This window comes from Bidens hawaiensis, unplaced genomic scaffold, assembly GCF_021521415.1.
Source record: "Bidens hawaiensis isolate Kalapana, Puna unplaced genomic scaffold, B.hawaiensis_p1.1 tig00040035_1, whole genome shotgun sequence".
Taxonomy (NCBI): Eukaryota; Viridiplantae; Streptophyta; class Magnoliopsida; order Asterales; family Asteraceae; genus Bidens; species Bidens hawaiensis.
The window spans coordinates 148,000-168,628 of record NW_027497051.1 but is presented as its reverse complement, the minus strand read 5'-3'; the positions used below and the strand labels follow the sequence as shown (position 1 = coordinate 168,628).

Below are 20,629 nucleotides of genomic sequence, written 5' to 3'. Positions count from 1 at the left end.
TTTATTAGATTGGATGATTGTAATCGAAGTATTGAGTGCAGATAATGGGTTATTTTACTAGGCTTTTGGAGTGGGCTACTTACATGTTTATGCTACATGTATGAGCTTATTTAGATGCATGGTGCCCCCACCCCCACTCTCATTGAGTGGAACAAAAAATCTTTAAAAATGATGAGTTAAAGGTGTTATACACATCATGCCCTAGCTCAAAAATACTCCTATGGCGCCCCGAGAGCGATATTCCGGGTGCTATAGGGGTACTATGGAGGATGACGGCACCCCACTACATCCGTCCTAAACAAGGTTGAAACACCAATAGGGGTGGGGCTAGGGATGGGGATATGTAGGTAGGTTTTTTTTCTTTTTTACTTAAAATGGCTCATTTTAACATGACTCTTGATATAACGCTTAATATACATAAATCCCGTGCACATTTTATTTAATATTTTATTAGTTTTGTTCAGTTTTATGTAAGATTTTTATACTACTAACGTATTTGTATATTTTAGGTTCCGGGTTTTAATCGTGTCGAAAAGAGGGTGAAAAACAAGCGAAAACAAGCCAAATGGAAGAACCGGTAGATCAGGAAACGAACCGGACCGAACCAGGAGTGAACCGGACCGGACCAGACCCCCACCCCCTAGCCAAAGCGCTGCGCGACCAGAGGGGCAAGGGCCCGTCGCACGGCATCTTGGGCCTAATCTTCCAGAACCTTCTACAATTTTAGGGTTTTTTGGTCCTAAATGCCTATATAAAGACTCTCAAACTTAACCTTAAACATACCCCGGAGAGCCATACGAATTTTGGGAGTTCCAAGGCTTAGGATTGCAACTTTTGAAGGTTTTGAAGGTGAAGAATCATTCGGTGAAGCACTCCTAGTTTGAAGACGAAGAACACGGGTTCTATCTTTTATTTTCTTTCATCTTTCGTCTTTCATATTTTTCACCATGAATTCTTGCAAGATTGTTTCTTTTAAATTTACGATGCTTGGCTAAAATTTATGAATTACTTAGGCTTATGATAAACCTATTTTGACGTTGTGATTTGACTTGGGATTATTTATCGTTATGGTTTTATGATTTAGTAAAAGGTTTAATTATATTAAATTGATGCATATGGATACTTAGGATTGTTTGATGAGTTTTATTCGATAGTTTCCTTGATTATTGTTTGTCACATGATAGGTTGCTATTATGTTAATTACTTTGTGTTTTTGATTATTTTATGATTGATTTGCAATAAGATCATAGGATAGTATTATCAAAGAAACCTAAGTGTGCTGTTAACCTAAATAACTGTAAAGTGCTAGGTTATTGATAGGTCTTTGTTATTCAATCTTGCTAGATTTAGTTCTTCGTAAGAAGTCCGTCTAGGTTTGATTATTTAATATTGTCTATTGAATCAACTAAATATATTAAATTGCCTTTGATTTCCGCGCTGTAAGGTATGATTTCATTATAAAGGAACTAAGTCATAACTAACTAGGTGACCGTAAGAAAACTTGATTTTTAATACTGGTGGGTGTTAAAACTTATTAGACACCCGTAGGTGTCTTCTTGAGAAAAGTCAGGGGTCCTATTCGGGTTTTCTTTTATGTGCCTATTTTACGATCCCAGTCCATAACTAAATATTTTCCTGATTAATTAACAACTGAAATTTAGGGGATTATAGCCTAGGTAGTTTTACATTGTCATCTGATTCAATCAATAAACTTGTGCTTTCATTTAATTTACTTGTTTTCTTAAATTAGGTTTTTTAATAATAGTTTTAAATTAGTATTTTACTTAAACCCCCCCCCCCCCCTTAAACAAATATAAATAAATAAGTCGTGTCTGTAGTTGAGTCTAATTAGCTAATAAACGTAATTTAAAGAGTCTCATGGATTCGATATCCAGACTTACTTAGCTTTACTAGAGTCGATCGGTTCACTTGCCGGTTAGTAGTTTAGTCGAGTTTTAGAGAGGGTAGACTATTACTTAATGTCTATTTTAAGTTAAATTAGTTAATAATTATTAAACTACTTTTAGCACATCAACTCTATTCTAGCCAAGTTCCTTTAGACCCTAATAAAATTGATACTTTTTAAAGATGACCCGGATTAACATCAATCAATTTTGCTTAAAACATGTTTTGACCCGCCCAAACCAATTCATTTGTCATGCTTATATATTAAGAAAGAAAAGGTTTTTTTTTAAACTTTATATATTCAAAGGTACTTACTCAAAGGGTCAAGAATTAGGAAAATATTGGTTTTCACAAGTTGAAATAGCGATGGTTATCCTAATTTAATTAGAAAAGAAAGAATTTAGCTAAATTAGGAATATCCGAGTGACGTAGCCCACACACACCTCTAATCATATTTGCCCATAAATCTGAATTTCAGAAGAATTTGGTATCAAAGTTCATACCAAGTAAATACCAGTGAATTGGGGTGTTGTTGCCATCAGATAAGTAGTTTATTTTTAATTTGTTGGATTCGATTAATCTATTCAATTTTTGATTAATTATTACATTTACAATATCTGAAGGAGCATGCTAACAACATTGCTCATTGTAGGCCTTGCCTCACTATCTTCCTCAGTACACTGCAATGCAATTCGCACCAGGTTTTCCATCATCACCGGATCATACTCGCCTCTTATTGAAGCATCTACAATATCCTCAACCCGATCAACCCACCGACCCCTCACCCAATCAATTAGCCCACCATCACCGGGACCCTTTCCGGCTATCATCTCCAACACCACCACCCCATAGCTAAACACGTCCACTTTTGAAGTAATCGCAAGATTCAGCACCCACTCTGGAGCCATGTATCCCCGGGTCCCTCTCATCACCGAAAACTTCCATTGGTCGCTCCCACCTCGGTCCCACCGCTTCGACAGACCAAAATCACCCACCTTCGGGTTGTAATCGCCATCCAACAGAATGTTATGCGGCTTCACGTCACAATGCAGAATCCATTCCAAACACTCTTCATGCAAATACGCCAATCCTTTTGCAGTCCCAAGCACAATATTAAACCTTGTGGCCCAATCTAGTTTGCCAAGCCGCAAGTTATTGGCTAACGATCCGTTCTCCATATACTCGTAAACAACAAGCCTATTGTTTCCCTCAGCACAATAACCCCAAGTCTCTATTAAATTCATGTGATTCATTCTCCCGATCGTGCTTATTTCAGCCTGAAACTCATCTTCCCCTTGTTCGCCACTGTTTTTCAGCTTCTTTATGGCTGCAATCCGGTTGTCCTTCAACCGTGCTTTGTACACAACCGATGCACCGCCTTTCCCGATCTCCTCACTGAAATTGTGCGACGCCTTCTTCAGCTCATGATAAGTAAATTTCCTAAACCCGGTTGAAGCAGGAAAGTACAATTGATCGACTGTAGACGAGTGCTTGCTACTGCAATACCAGAAAAACAATATACACACAATTTCCATGAACCCGATGGTGCACCCGACCACTACCATGAATCCAAGTGGCCTCGTGTCGTTTATTTTCTCGTACGGCCGTGCCAGTAGCGTCACCACAGGTCGTGGGCAGGTGAAGCTTGACCGCCCGACGGCTTTCCTATTATTAAAAGAGGAGGCTAACCTTGTGGGCATCTTGATATAGATGGTACTGTAAACCCCATTTTGATACCCGTTATGCAAAGAAGACTTCAAGAAACAGAAGAATCCTTTGTCGCTTAAATATGCAAAATTAAAGCCTCTGCAGTTATTATCATGCAAGCAATCCTTCTTGCACGCATCAAGGGTCGTGTTGACATGGAAACGAATATCATAGCCGTAGAATTCCGCGTATGGAAGCGCAATGAAATCACAGCCGTCTTCCTTGCAATCCATAGATTGATCGGGTTCACACCCGGCACTCCAGTCTTGAGAATGAGCCATCTTGAAGCCATGTAAACAACTGCATTTCCTTCCATAATTACTATATGTGCATAAACTGTTGGGTCCACACGTACCATCAATCCTACAAATCTGAGAAATGGCCTGCCATGTCACCTCCCATTTCATTCCAATTCCAGCCTGAGTATAAGCTCTGACATTACCGTCCGTGTCTAGCCGCATCATTCTTTGCGGGCCCAGCCCATAATCAGTTGTAGTGAAACTGAAACCGTCCGTTGAGTTGAACAGACCATAAGAATCAAGCTGAGCAGTCCGAGCATCGATGTACTCGAATCTGCCAGCATAATATGTTCTTATCTTCGGATCGGGCCAGTAATTTGAGGTTGTTTCTAGGTTGTCATAAATAAGGCGAAGAATGCTATCGTGATCGAAAATCAGCTTATAGTAACCGGAAGAATAGTTAGTAGAGCTTCTAGAAGAAACAAGCTGTGTGTTTCTAGTAAAAGGTTGGTTTGGAAGAAGGGTGTCTGTTGGGTAATCAAAGCTTTGCCAAAGAACATGTTGCTGTTGCTGTTGCTGTTGAAGAGCAAGTACGAGGTTACCTGTGTTTTTGAGTTTTAGTTCCAGTGAAGAGGATTTTGACTGGGTCTGCGTTGACCAGATGACGTGTTGACCCGCATCTATGAGAACAAGGTTGCCATCTTTCTGCAGCGATAGCCTCGATTTCTTGCCGTTAACGGGTGCGTCTCGGTTAGCCATCCAGACCAGGGATGCCGGTTTCTGGGTGAACCATATTGCGAAGACGTAAGCATTTTGGCCGGCTTGATGAAAACCGGCTGTGAAGACGGCGTTTGGTGAAAGTATGAGGTCATCTTTGTTTTGGACAGATAAAGATTTGCCTCTAGTTAAACTATAGCGCGGGTAAGAGGAAGAAGCATATGACGACGACGACGACGACGAAATTAATAATATTAGTATTGTAAGAGGAAGAGTTTGAAACATTGACGCCTCCATGAAATGATTCTCAAGATATGGCCTGGCCGACTATGATATTGATATAATTATAATAATATACAATTCTTTGACTAGAATAAAGAGAAGAGAAAATTGAAAATCCTAATGAGATCATGTTGTTTGAAAAATAATTAAATTAGGTTGGTAGATAGATGGAAGGAATATGTTTTTGTTTTGTGGTGGTGCGAAAGGAAATTTCCAAGCATGTGCTTGTGAAGTGGCGTGCCAATTTCAAAGTCTTCCACTAAATTCAATGGTTGGTTCCTTATGTCATATCAATCAAATATATATGTACCCAACTTACGCAAACTGTTTAAGCATACATTTAATTAGATAAACAGAAACACTATTGTCACACTTTTCTTTCAATCTTGTTTAGTTTTAAAAAAGTCTCTCACACCCAACACTCTCTCTCTCCATTATTTTATTAATTTTTCTCTTAATCGTACTCACATAATATAGAGGTTGAATATAAAAGCCTTCAAATGTAGAGGCGTATTATAGTTTTCTTTTTATAATTTTTCTTGAGATTTCAATGTAGTGTGTTTTAGTTGTTTTCCATGTTTTTCCTCTATATAATAGAAATTGTTGATATAGAGCCTTTAATGTGAAGTTTTTAGAGCATTCTCATCCAACGCCTTATTATGTGTGAGGGGTGTTTTTTTAATCTAGAGAGTGATTCAGGGTGTCATGAGTGAAGAGTTTTTATATTTTATAAAAAGTAGTGATTTTTTTGTATATTTGAAAAGTTACTGTTTATTCCATATAATTTTTTAATATATTTTGAAAGTGATTGTGAGTGAATGAAAGAGAAAAGGTAATAATAAAAGGTATAAAAAGTATTATTTAATTAAAATGAAGAGAGAAAATATAGTAAGTTTTATTGTAATTTTTAATTTAGAGATAGAGGATAGGATGAGAATACTCTTACATGTTTGAAATATTAAGTTTGATCAAAGGATTTTACTTATACGCATTAGGAGAGTATACCACTTCTAGGTGTAGGCAGCGCCGACCATAAGGTGTGGCGGGGTGGTCGACCACCACAAGCCCGACAACAGCTAGGTCGGAATTTTTTTTTTTTTAAATTTTATGTATTTTTATTACAACAATATGTATATTTAGTGTTTAAATTCAATTACATAACCACTAGCTTGGTCTAGTGGTAAATGAGTATTACTATCAACCAAAAGGTTATGTGTTCTAGTATCATTTTAGACATGTTTAATCCTACTTTTATACAAAAGTTTTTCACACAGCCTAATTTATAATCAAGTAAATCCATATCAAAATTAAATTGTTTAAACTCAACAAAATACTCTTTTTACTTACGGCTCAAATTTTCACCTTCGGCCCAAATTTTTTTTTGCTTTCTCGAAGCCGGCCCTGGGTGTAGGGGAGTGATCATAGACCTAAGTGGTGGTTTGGGATATGAAAATTCTTTGGTTTTTCATTTATATGTGTTTATGTATGTCTTCTTATCTATTTATCTTTTGCTGATAGTTTGTTTTTGTGTTGTTAAGTGTTATGTCCTGTGTGCATCTATTTATAATTACCTCATCTTTGTTTTTTATGTTCTTAGAGTCAGGGGTCTCGCTAGATGTAGTATCTGTCCCATTATAGAAGTAACATGTGTATTCATTTAAAACCTTCTTAGTGGTTATGATTGATTGATTGAATGAATATAAATTATAAATAAAACATGAATTATGTAAAAGGGTGTTACAATTGTTATTTTCACGGGCTTTCACTATTTTTATGCACACTCGCATGTACACAAACGAGTAACTTATTTGAATGATCAATTCCTATCAGAATTGTATAATACTTGAATGGTAATAGGTAAACATGATGTAATTTTAATTTTGGTTTTTCCCCTTCGTAGCGAACTTGAAATTATCTTGTTATGAGCTTCTTACTAAAGGCTTCTTCTATAATACAAAGCATTTCAATCAACAAATTAAATATGGTTAAGATATATCTAAATAAAGAATATTAAACATAAATATAAAACTATGTGTTCTACCCATCACTATCACTTGTTGCTACTGTATCATATCACCACTTCATCTATCATTCAATTCTACCCACTTTTTTTAAACACAATTAGATAAGGTACAACCCGACACAAAAAAAAATGAGTGATGAGCGGGATGATGACCACGATGCATGCTCATCGCGCAAAAGCGAGTGATAAGGGGGGTGGTGTGCCACATGGTGTTCATTGCACCATCCATATCATCACCCACCCTCACTCACAACCATAACAATCAAGTTAAGAATTAGTTATATATATGAAAAAAAGGTTAAATAAAAGTTTTTGTTATATGTTTAATGTAGAGTTTTATAACAATGTTTTTCTTATATAAAAACCTTGTTAAGAAAAAATATCATAAAGAAATTTATTATGCGTTTCTTCTTAAATTTGCTTAGATCTCATATGGTGTGGACATAGAGTTAGACTTGGAGATCCCATAAAAGAAGTCAGCAAATCTTTAGAAATAAATATAGTCGTGATTCATACTAAATATTCCAATCTCGCCTTCGAAAATTCTTTTGATTTTTTATAATTTGAATATATAAATCCTAATTGTTTATTTGACTTAAAGGTGAGTCTTTGTTTATTCATCGTGGAATAGGTACTGATGATGAATGAGATTTTATTAGTATGATCTCAGGTTTAATTATAATACTTTTATTAAATCATTGAATTGTATTAGTATTTTATTATTTTCAACACCAAATTTATTATGTTGGATCAAATGTTTTTAGTCCCCAATATTTTTAAGCCCCTAAATGTAAAAGTCAAAGCAAACCCATTACTGAATCAATCCCATACAAAACAACTAAAAACGAATGGTTTTCGAAATCCATAAAGCCAGAATTTCATTTTAATTGGGTTTAAGCTCAAAGCCTCAAGCAACGCATACACACCTCTCTACATGATATTCGCACACATACATGCGGATACATTTAGATCTGTAACAACTATAAAACGGTCTACTTTGATGTTGACAACTCAAAGTTGGGTTTGGGGACATGAAGAACAGCTCCACATGGTTTACATAAACATGACACACTTCAAAAATCTGTTATTTATCAGGGTCCAACAATTTAGATTTATTAATATATATAACTCATAATAATGATTTAAATATCTCTCAAAAGTGTAGTGAACACGAAATTCAATTTCAATTCCTCAAGCATGGATCACCAAACATGCCAACTACAAAGATTAAAAAAAAAGAAAAACACTAAACCACTGCAATTAAATAAAAACATGCATTTGAAAGTTGAAATTAAATCAAATTGTCAAGCTTTTACACTAAAGCACAATCCCAAGTCAACTGTAAATACCAAACATGCATGTTTCCATTATGCAATGCATACATTTGTTCTGACATCTCCCGTGTCATCAAACCACGTATCTATTTCAATCCACGTCTTCTTCTTCTTCTGCTTCATCCTCCTGCTCATAATGTGTTTGAATGTGAATCATGATTAAAAAGATATCACACTATCAAGTAGTACATATAATTAATTATATGTGAACCAATGAAGATCATTTAAATCAAATACCTTCCTCGTCTACTTGGGACTTGGACTTATCAGATTCCTCCTCCTCAACAGTCTCCTATCTAAACATACAAAATCCATCAAACATTTCATTCACAATGCAGCAATTTACAAGAAATGCACAAACCTGTTTCTTATTGTACGCTTTCATAACTTTCTCATACTCGGTCTTCCTTTTTGCAGCCTTGGCTTCATAAGGAGTCTTTTCCTAAATCAAAATCAGTAGTCATTTTCATATATAACAAAGTTGATTTATATTAATTAAATAAATTACAATAGAAACTAGGTATGACTTACAGCCGCACTCATGGATTTCCATTTCTCTCCCCCAGCTTTCCCAACGTAGAAAAGTTAGAAAATAAAATGTAACACCAAGAACGAACTCAGTAATAATACTTGAGTTGACTTAATTACTGCTGAGACAGCCTTGACATTAGGATTTTCTTTCCTGAATGTCTTCCTAAACTCCTCACTGAAAAAACAAGAGGACCCAAATCAGCATATAAAATGAATGAGAATAAGAAATTATTATAAGTTGAATGAACGCACGCATACAGGAAAACAAAGAAAGCACTTGGAGGTCTTTTGGGCTTGTTTGGATCTTTAGCTGGAGCCTTTTTCTTGCCTACTTTTCTGAAACATAATTAATCTAATAATAATATAGGCTGCAATATATATATATATATATATATATATATATATATATATATAACTAATATATTAAAGCAACACAATTTTGTCTACATGTCCTTCACCTAGGTTATTCACATAGACTTTCATGTCATCAACCTTTCATAAATTTAATTTCCACATATTCACAATAAAATTTTAATAAACAAAATCTAAAACCACGCGACCCATTTTATTTCTATAACCCGATACCCAGTTGAAGCCATTTGTTATCATCCTCTCAACCCTAATGTGACATTCGTCAAATTCCGAACCCGAAACCCGACCCATTTTGGATTTTTATTTCCGAGTTCATATAACTTATTAAAGTTATAAAGGTATGATATTTTATTATTATATTTTTGTTTTATGAAAGTTAAAGTACCAATTTTGTAAATAATAGTTTTAAATGCTAATAAAGTTGAAGGACTTTTGTGCAAAATTTAATAAACTTGGAGTAAACCTCCTGTTACGTTGTCATCTCAACCAAGAAGTCCGGCCACATATCGGCGCTTTTCCGGCAAGTATTTAACACCGAATTAAGACTTAAAACGGCCAATTGATGAGACCATTTGACTCGTAACTTCAAACCGAGCATTTCACCACCATGATTGAAATTCAATTCAGTGTTTTAAGCCTCCAATTAACGGAGCGAAAATTGTGGGTTGACCAAACTGATTGTAACGTGGCTTTTAGCTCTGTATAAAATCGTAGAACCATCTCGTGATCCTTTCGCACTCGCATATGCTCTCAATTTCTTCTAAGCTTTCGTTCTGCGAACGGACTCAAGCTCTTCTAACTCCGGTACTCCGACCAAGCTAATCTCCTTCAATCCAATAAACACATGGGTAATTTAATTGTGATTCATGTTCGGTTTTATCTGCAGGTACAAAGCCGCTGTCAATTTAGATTGGCAGAGGTATTTACTTGATCAATTTGTGATTTATAGTTCTAGGGTTTATATGGATTTGGGGATAAAACTTAAGTTGTGTTTATAATTAATCAGAACCAATCCTTAAAAAAAAAATCTTATTGTAGTCCAATTGGTTTGCGGGTTACATACAAAGTTCCAAACCGATCCAGACTCATGTTCGAGTCTCTTAAAAAGCAGTTTGTTAGTTTTTTTTTACTTTTAACACATTATTATTATTATTATTATTATAACACTTTATTGTTATTATAAAACGAATTATCATCACTAAATAAATGTTAGATAAACTTACAAATCCAGTTTTGTTTGAAAATCCAAAAATTTGTTTATTTTTTTTCTTTATTCTAAACCAGTCATTTAGGTCTTAAAAAAACTCATTATTATAATCATCGTTTAAATTAAGTGAAACGTTTATGAGCTGATTTCTGTTCATATAACTTAATATTGTTGTTGTGTAACTTTTAAGTGTCAAAATTATTGAAACCGTTAATCACAAATTAACAACATCGATAGTTATTTATTGCTTCGTCATATTTTAAAATAGTTACGAAGTTTGAAATTAATATAATTCGTAATCAGTCGTCTGTTTATAATTGTTAGTCTATAAATATAATTTAAAGCCATTTTATATCAAACTTCTAATCAAGTGCCCAAATTTGGCATACAAACCCTAAATCCCAAATGATCTTAGACGTTATGTGTCGTTTAGTCTATTTAACTTTAAAGCACATATTGTTTGACTGCAATTTAAGTTATTCAATTAGTTATATATTGACAATAAATATTATATAATTAACTATAATTAGATATTTATATAATTAACAATGAATATTATATAATTGGATGTTTCATGTATTTGGATATTTAAAAATTTTCAATTCACCAAAAGCATATTAACAATATAATTAGCTGCTACAAGATTTTTAATTTGGACTTTATTATATAATTAAGCATATTAACAGTATAATCGGCTGCTACAAGATTTTATGTAGCTTTGTCAAGAGTGAAGAGTAGAGTCGGTATTAAGTTAGTCATACTCGACAAAGAATCACAGCTTACAACCAAAACTACAAACGTTGTTTACAAGGAGATTTTCGAAAACTTAATGTTATAAAGTTTAAACCTGGTATGTATTTGTAAGCTTAGTTTTCAATTAATATTACAAAATTTGTTACTAATATGTGTTTTTTATTTTTTTCAGGTCTAATGGTTCATTTATGTTATATTATTTCTTATTCACTGCATTGTTTATTTATAAAGTATTTTCTTTTTATGTTATAGACATGGTTTAACATCTTTTGTAATATTTGAAGCTAAAATACTTATGCCAAATATTTGTGTTGATTGAATATGTTGCTAATATTTTATATTGTTTGTTGATATGTTTTTCACCCGTGTGTACCACGGGTTATTATCCTAGTATATATATATATATAGGGGAGGAATATTTTGAGAACCATGTTGAGTTTTAAGAACTTAAGAACTCAATTCTAGGCCACACATTTAATTAAATGGATTGGAATATGTGATTGAGATTAAATCTGGCAAAAAAGTCAAAGTAGGAGAGAGAATAAATATGTAAGTGGTCACACTAACTTTTACGTCCGTTACACATGTGTAAAAAGTCGACTCGGTGCGTAAAAAATTATGTAATTTTTTTACGTGTATGTAACTTACATATATTACGTATGTGTAAAAAAAATCGAAAAAAAATCGTTACACTGAGTTTTTTCGAGTTCTTAAAACTCAAAGGGGTTCTTAATTGAAATCTCCCCTATATATATATATATATGTGGTAAGGTTAAAATGAAAACCCATTTGAGTTGTGAAAACCCGCGAAAACCCTATGTAACATCGTTTTTTTTTCATTACATGTAATATATGTTGTAACATTTAATACAAAACATCGAAACATCAAAAAAAAAATGTTTTGCTATTTTTTAACATTTTTTTACTAATTTTTATATATCTTTTCAGGAGAGAGAAAAGGTTATATTTATATTTACATTTTTTATTCATTTTAATTGTGGACCACAAGATTTAAACATTAATTAAAAACATGTGGTCGAGAATGGGTATCTAAAGTATTCACAACTCAAGTGGGTTTTCATTTTATACTTAGCCTATATATATATATATGTATATATATATAGGCTTTCCATGATCTTAATTACTGATCTAGAACAATCAAATCAAATCTTTATATATGATATGTAGTGTTGGTATTCATGTATTAGAACCAGAAATAATAAAATAGAAACAATAAATGATAACAGGGAACCGGGCTTGTGTTTGACACAATTCCCTTAAACTGATTCGCGGTCTGTTCCCGGGGTACTCCGGTTCGAAGCAGTAGCGGACTGCCGGACTTGATCGCTTGTCTGAAACAAAATCGTAAGATGTTGCAGCAGAGAGGAAGAGAGAGTTGTGTGTGTTTTTTTTTCCATATTTGACTGAAGCATTTGAATTGGTTTTATAGCAAGAAAGTCATAACATAAGATCAAACCTTATAATGATCATTAAAGTTTAATAAAACAGAATAATGATCATTAGTGAGACTTTTGAAACCGAAATCAATAATAATAATCATTAAGAGAATAATTATCATTAAATCGTTTGACCAACTTCAGTTACGAAATTAATAATAATAATAATCATTAAGAGAATAACTATCATTAATTCGTTTGACCAACTTCAGTTACGAAATTCTCGAAAACAAATGCAAAACTGGAAACCCAATTTTGCACCCCCCCTGCGCGCGAGTAGAAGTTGTAGTAAAACACATCACAAATTTTCAAATGAGTAGTGAAGATTGCATCTTATAAATTACTTCTCATTTTGTTCCACATCCGATGTGGGACAAGGTTTTACAACTTTAACTTTTGAGACATTCATTCACGCACACTTCTATTTAATTTTCCAACAATCACCCACATGAATGGAGGTCGAAACAACATCATTCCGATTATATTTCAGCAGTTGAATCTTGTATACAATAGGTAGATGTTACTCTTTGAACCTTTGCTTATGAAGCGCACTTAGCCCACTGACTCTGAGTAAACAGTGAAGTCTTTGAACTCATCTGTCGTTTGTGTAGACGACAATACACTTTACACAAGACTCTCCCTGACAAAGTCAAGTCCTCATAGTTATGTTCGTTATGGTCATGAACATGAGCCTGGTTCTATAAGAGCTATTAAGTATTGTGCCCCAACAATACCCTTCGAAGCGACCCCACTTCTCTCTCACAAAGGTGATTCACCATGTATGATTACCTTAGTCGAATCATTAAAAGCCATAGGCTTAGCCTCATACTTGTCACTTTTAGGAATGGACTAGGAAATTTACCAACCATGTAGTAAACTACCTTTTAAATACGTAGGGTTATTCCCCCCACAGTGTGACATTCGTCAATTTCGGGTCTTGTTTGTATTCGTTTTTGTATTTGTTTATTATGTAAACCGACCCGATTTGTAAACCGAAGCTTATGTTATAATCAAAATGATGGATTTGTGTTACAATATTGTTTCACACTTGTTGGGTCTTGAAAACATCCTACCTTTATTTTTATTTTTTATTTATTTATTTTTATTATTATTATTATTTTTTTGTTTTGTGTTTTTGTCTTGATCCATTTTGCATGAAAACTCTTGTGTCTCACACCCATATTTGACCATCAACATTACCCTATATATACACCACTTTTCCTCTTCATTTTCCCTTGCTACAACTCCAAAAAAAAAACTCTCTCAAACATTAAAGATTAAAGGTTATCTTCTTAAGTGTTCTTGAAGGTTTTTAGTCTTTCATCTTAATTAGTTTATGTAGCCTTATTAATACTTGTTTATGGTTTTGCAACATATATATAATATACACCCCTTGTTTACCTTTGGTAGTTACTTCTCCGATTCCGGTCGGTGAGGTTTCGGACCTCACAAGGCAAGGCTTCATGGAGGACTTCGTGTCCTTGATATATATACATCTATATAACTTGTTCATACATATTAATCTTGCTTATTTTTGTTTGTTGGTCATGTTTACAAGTTCCATGGTTATGGGTTTTTAAGAGTCTATGCTTCGGTTTAACAGTAAATAACTCTAAACCATAAACCGAACTTTGTTACTAGTTTTGTTAAATAATTGTTTAAACATACTTATTGTTAGATCTAAGTTTCTAAAATCATTTTTACAAATTCTATGGTTATGGGTTTGTAGAATCTTACCTCGATCTTAACCCGAAGGATCTTAACCCGAAACATGATCCGAACCGAAAACCGAACTTTTGTTTAAAGACTTTATTGTTAACTTTTGGTTGTAAAACTTAAAGTATTTTTTTTATTTGTACATTATTATACAAGTTCTTTAGTGTTAGGACATGTGGAAACCAAACTGATTCTTACTCGCTTAAGACACATAAGTGTGTTTTTTTTAGCCATCAAGACTTGTATATTTCTTTAAAAATAGTTACAAATTGATTTTTAAATATTTTCTTAAGTACTTGGAAATGTTGGATCCAACTTGATCTCATAACAAAGTTTAGACCGACAAAACCGAACACTCGCTTAACGTGCGTTGTTAGTTTTAAAACAATGGAACTACATACTTGGTTAAGTCTTATTAAATTTTATTGAGCTATCTCATAACATTCAATATTTTGGAAAGTTGACTTTGGGTTTGACCAATTATCAAGACCCGAACCGACAACCCGAACACTCGATAAAAAAAACCGTTTTAGTATCTTTATTCCAAAGGGATTTGCATTCTTGCATTTTACCCACCTTATTACTTAACATAGGTTGAGTAAATATTAAGGTTAGATACTTTAACCCGGTTTCGAGCAAACTTACATTTTCAAATGGTTATTATTATAAATTCTTAAATAGTTACATTTTAAACCTTGAACTTTAATTATTTACATTTCTCAACATTTATTTTGTTTAAAGACCTTCAAGACAACCTTTCTAAATTCAAGACTTCTTTTCTTTTTAGGCATTGTGAGTTAAACTCGTCGTTCCGACAAATCTCCAAATTATCATCTTTCAAGTTTACTACTTGAAGGTGAGTACTTCATACCCCATTTTCCATCTTTTATTTTGGGGGTGACATTTCATACTTATTCAACAAAATGCTTTATATTTGAATCTTAAACCACAAACGTAGTTGTATACTTTACCTAAATAATTGCTCGATTTGGTGTTCTATGCTTATATGCCTATGTGTTTATCGCTTTTGGTTGGTGGAACTATAAAATCCTAGACTATTTGGCATCCCTTTATAGCAAGGTGTCGTTAACGTAATGCAATTAACGATAACTATAAAATCCTAGACTATTTGGCATCCCCTTATAGCTAGGTGTCGCTAATGTGTTTAGCGATATCTATTTATCCAAATTACCACTTTTATTTATCGTTTCGTATGCAAGTTTTGTGGCTATCTTTATTATATACTAATATGATTAAACTTATGAATTGCTCACCAACCTTTGTGTTGACAAACTTTATTTTATGAAATGTTGCAGGTTTGCATCTTGGTTGATTTATGATTGTGAAGAAAACGACATCAAAGACCTTAGGATATTAGTAAAAATGAACAATATCAAATTTTCCATATTTTGTGATATCTTGTTTATGGTTATTTTATGGATAATTGTTATGTGACATTTTCGGTGTTGTGAAATGAAAAGAGTTTATTAAATGCTGTCACTTTAATTAGTGTCATGTGCTTATGGACAATCGTTACACCTCGGCATGTTCCACCGCCTTTGGTCGGGGTGTGACACACAGTGACCTCATTAATTCATACAATTAGGTTTTCCTATTGAACTCAATTCTTGGGATCTCCAATCTGTTGAGTTAGGTTTCCTTCGTATGAACCTTTAATTTTTCAAGGGCTTTAGTCCCATTCCCATGGACGACTTCTGAACTAACTCTCTACTTAGGCCTTTTGTTAACGGATCCACAATATTATCCTTTGACTTCACGTAGTCAACAGTGATAATTCCAGTAAAGATTAGTTGTCGTATCGTATTATGTCTACGTCTAATATGTCTGTTCTTACCATTATACATTGTGCTATGAGCTCTGCCAATTTCCGATTGGCTATCACAATGTATACAAATGGCTGATGCCGGCTTAGGCCATCTTGGTATACCCTCAACAAATTGACGTAACCATTCTGCCTCTTCGCCCGATTTATCTAGGGCGATGGATTCTGATTCCATCGTGGATCTAGCTATAACTGTTTGCTTAGACGATTTCCACGATATAGCAGCACCTCCAAGTGTGAATACATACCCACTTGTTGCTCTGGAATCATTCGTGTCAGATATCCAATTTACATCACAGTGTCTTTCGATAACTGCCGGATATCTGTTATAATGCAACCCATATTTCCGAGTGTATCTTAGGTAGCGAAGCAACCGAATCACACAGTTCCAATGAATTGAACCTGGGTTGCTCGTGTATCTACTTAGCTTGCTCACAGCATATGCTAAGTCTAGTCTAGTACAACTCATAAGATACATCAAGCTGCCGATAATTCTTGAGTATTCCAATTGGTTAACGGGTTCACCTCTATTCTTAGCTAGATGTTGACTCGTGTCAATGGGAGTTCTAGCTACATTAGAGTCATTAGCATTAAACTTCTCAAGAATTTTTTTCACACAATGGGCTTGACTTAAAACAAGTCCACTTTGGGTTTGTGTGATTTTAACTCCCAAAATCACATCCGCAAAACCCATGTCTTTCATGCCAAATCTTGCCTTTAACATGTTCTTTGTGGACGTTATGATTTTGTCATCGCTTCCAGCAATGAGCATATCATCTACGTATAGACACAGAATGACATATCCATCTGATGTGTCCTTCACATGTACACATTTGTCACATTCATTGATTTTGAACCTGTCATCAAGCATGAAATGATCAAACTTTTGATTCCATTGTTTTGGAGCTTGTTTCAATCCATACAAGGATTTTACAAGTTTGTAAACTTTCTTTTCTTGCCCAATGGCTATGAAACCTTCAGGTTGTTTCATGTAAATCTCTTTCTCCAGATTTCCATTCAAGAAAGCTGTTTTCACATCCATTTGATGAACTTCCAGATTTCTAATGGCGGCAATGGCCAGCACCAACCTGATGGAGGTTATTCGCGTAACCGGCGAATATGTGTCAAAATAATCTAAACCTTCTCGTTGTTTATATCCTTTGATCACCAACCTTGCCTTATACTTATCGATGGTGCCATCTGGTTTCAACTTCTTCTTGAAGATCTATCGATATCCTAGTGGTTTACATCCTTGAGGAAGATCCACTAGTTCCCAAGTATGATTTTGTAAGATAGAATCTGTCTCACCTTTGTTGCCAATGATACTTAGTATTTATCATAAAATAATAACAAACGTCATAATGATCATTAAAGTGTAATAAAACAGAATAATGATCATTAGTGCAATATTTGAAATCATAACAAACATCATAATGATACTTAGTAATTATCATAAAAATCATAACAAACGTCATAATGATTATTAAAGTGTAATAAAATAGAATAATGATTATTAGTGCAACATTTGAAAAACATAACAAACGTAATAATGATACATAGTAATTATCATAATAATTATAACAAACGTCATAATGATCATTAAAGTGTAATAAAACAGAATAATGATCATTAGTGCAACATTTAAAACTGAAATTACTAATAATAATTATCATTAAGTTTGTTGGTACGTTTGAGGTTCCACTTCTACCATGTAGGTAAGGAAGTCAGAGCCGAAGGATTTTTCAATCCTTTCCCGTTTACTCTTTCTAATTTCAACTTCCTCTATTTTGGATTGTTCTCGAAGTTCATCTCTTGTACCCTCGTTTTCTAGAACAATTTCCTTAGCCGGTCTAAAAAACAACTCGATTTTCTTTTACCCAAGCATGGGAACATATGTTCAAACCATGATGCATCTTTTGATTCTAGTATGGTGCCTTTGTTTATTCTAGGGTTCTTGGAATCATGCACAAGAAAACGAAATGCACCACCAGGACGAGTGTATCTTATAAATATACAATCCACTGTTTTGGGTCCTATTAGTAGCCATTTCGGTGATGTTACTACTACCTTGGCTAGGCACCCCCATACTCGCAAGTATTTATATGATGGTTTATTTCCCGTCCATAATTCGTATGGAGTTACATCTTTCTTCTTATTGGGTATCATGTTTAAGACATAATTCGCCGATAAGATTGTTTCCCCCTACATTCTTAGCTTATACCAGAACTTATCATCATGGCATTCATCATTTCTTTCAAAGTGTGGTTCTTGCATTCCGCTATGCCATTTGGTTGAGGGGATTAAGGAGGCGCGAGTTCATGTATGATTCCATCTTTTTCACAGAAATCAACAAAAGGTGAAACATATTCACCTCCTCGGTCACTCCTTATTGTTTTTTTCTCCGATTTAGTTGATTCTCAACTTCGGCTTTGAATAAGATAAACTTATCAATAGCCTCATCCTTACTCTTAAATAAGTACACATAGCAATACCTTGAACTATCATCAATAAACGTGATGAAGTACTTACTCCCACCACGAGTAGGAATTGCTTTAGATCACACACATCAGTGTAGATCATCTCGAGTGGTTCGGTGAATCGTTCAATCTTTTCGAATGACGATCTTATTTGTTTTGCTTCGACACAAGTTAACTTTGGTGACCATAATCGAGAGGTTATCAACCTCACGAACCATATTTACTTGTCGAGCATTTTCATTTTTTGGAAGCTTACACTCATTGGTCCTATGGCCTTGCTTTCCACAATTGTAACACGTTTCTTAGAACTTTATTTTATTATTAATATTATTATTATTTATTTATTTATTATTATTTTTTTAAATTCTCCCCTTAGGACCAAGGTTGGAGTCTTTCCCATTTTAAAGTCCAAGAATTTAGCCACCGTGAACTTTTTAACACCGACATCTTTTGTTTTGTATTTGCGGTCCAAAGACTCCCATAATTCTTTGGAAGTCTTGGCCTTGCATTACACATTGTACAATGCATCCACCATACCATTCAAAACATAATTCCGGCATAAGAAATCCGAATGATTCCAAGCCTGAACCGCGCTCACTGAATGAGCATCCATTTCCCCTTTATCAACATGGGAGACGGTTTCAGTCAAGAACCTCGCTAGGTTCAACGTGGTCAGATAAAAGAATATCTTTTGCTGCCACTTTTTAAAATTCACACCGGTGAATTTTTTCGGTTTCTCAGCATGAGACGTAACTGCATTAGGCAATGGTGCAACCAAACTGGTTGTGACAGCAACAACAGAAGCAATGATCGCGGAGACGACAAAACTACAGTGATCATGCCTAGGATTCCATTCTAAAACGAAAGACATAGGAACAATTAGTAATCTGTTTAAGTTTGTTGGTATTCCTGTATTAGAACCGGAAATAATAAAATAGAAACAATAAATGATAACAGTGAACCGGGCTTGTGTTTGACACAATTCCCTTAAACAGATTCGCGATCTGTTCCCAGGGTACTCCGGTTCGAAGCAGTAGCGGACTGCCGGACTTGATCACTTGTCTGAAATGAAATCGTAAGATGTTGTAGCAAAGAGGAAGAGAGAGTTGTGTGTTTTTTTTCCATCTTTGACTGAAGCATTTGAATTGGTTTTATAGCCAGAAAGTCATAACATAAGATCAAACCTCATAATGATTGTAATAAAACAGAATAATGATTATTAGTGAGACTTTTGAAACCGAAATCAATAATAATAATCATTATCATTAAGAGAATAATTATCATTAAATCGTTTGACCATACGAAATTCTCAAACACATTTACCAAACCAGAAACCCAATTTTGCACCCCCTGTGCGCGGATAGGAGTTGTAGTAAAACACATCACAAATTTTCAAATGAGTAGTGAAGATTGCATCTTATAAACTATTTCTCATTTTGTTTCATATCCGATGTGAGACAAGATTTTACAACTTTAACCTTTGCGACATTTATTCACACACATTTCTATTTAATTTTCAACATGTAGCAGGCAAGCAAACAAACAAGAAACTAAGTAACTTGTCATCAACAGGCTTCAAGGCGTCTCTTTTTGCAGCAGCCCCTTCACCCTTGGCACCCTTCATATCTACAAATCCAAATAATAAGAATAATAATAATAATAGTGTAGTGTATTATGTTATGATTTTGCAAGACAAATAAAGATGACAAGTCCACGCAGTAAAAGATACAAGCTACAAAACAATCTCAATTCCTTTGGAACTAAAACAAGGAAATTGAAATCAGCAAAACTGGACATAAATAAAACAGGAGTATGGCCGAATGCAGCAGCAGAATTAGTGATCTTGGAGTATAAAATTAAGCGGAAAAAAAAAAGAGATGATGGATGATGTAAGTAAAACAGATCTGAAAAGAAAGAAGATAGCTTACCTGCTTGCTTATTGTAATTAGAGATCGAAGAGATTATTTAGTGTTGAGTGAAAGGAGTATCAGGCAAGAAAGAAAGGAGTTAGTTTGTGTGTGTTGGAATCAAGCACAACAGTGATTGAGTGACCGGACCAGCCTGTT

At 34.2% G+C, this 20,629-nt stretch overlaps 2 protein-coding genes across 2 annotated transcripts; both read right to left on the bottom strand.

Annotated features, from left to right (window-relative positions):
* Positions 1 to 2,513: 2,513 nt before the first annotated feature.
* On the bottom strand, positions 2,514 to 4,809 carry LOC143591761 (putative receptor protein kinase ZmPK1). The gene has a single exon (XM_077071871.1). The coding sequence runs from the start codon at positions 4,608 to 4,610 to the stop codon at positions 2,514 to 2,516; it is 2,097 nt and encodes a 698-aa protein (XP_076927986.1). The 5' UTR covers positions 4,611 to 4,809.
* A 356-nt stretch (positions 4,810 to 5,165) lies between these two features.
* LOC143591760 (high mobility group B protein 3-like) lies at positions 5,166 to 20,202 on the bottom strand. Its single transcript, XM_077071870.1, has 8 exons — positions 20,123 to 20,202; positions 8,997 to 9,074; positions 8,856 to 8,913; positions 8,739 to 8,783; positions 8,554 to 8,649; positions 8,445 to 8,496; positions 6,422 to 6,474; positions 5,166 to 5,174 (listed from the first exon to the last, which is right to left on the bottom strand). Exons 1-8 carry the CDS (start codon positions 20,185 to 20,187, stop codon positions 5,166 to 5,168), a joined length of 456 nt encoding a protein of 151 aa, XP_076927985.1. The 5' UTR covers positions 20,188 to 20,202.
* Between the last annotated feature and the right edge of the window lie 427 nt (positions 20,203 to 20,629).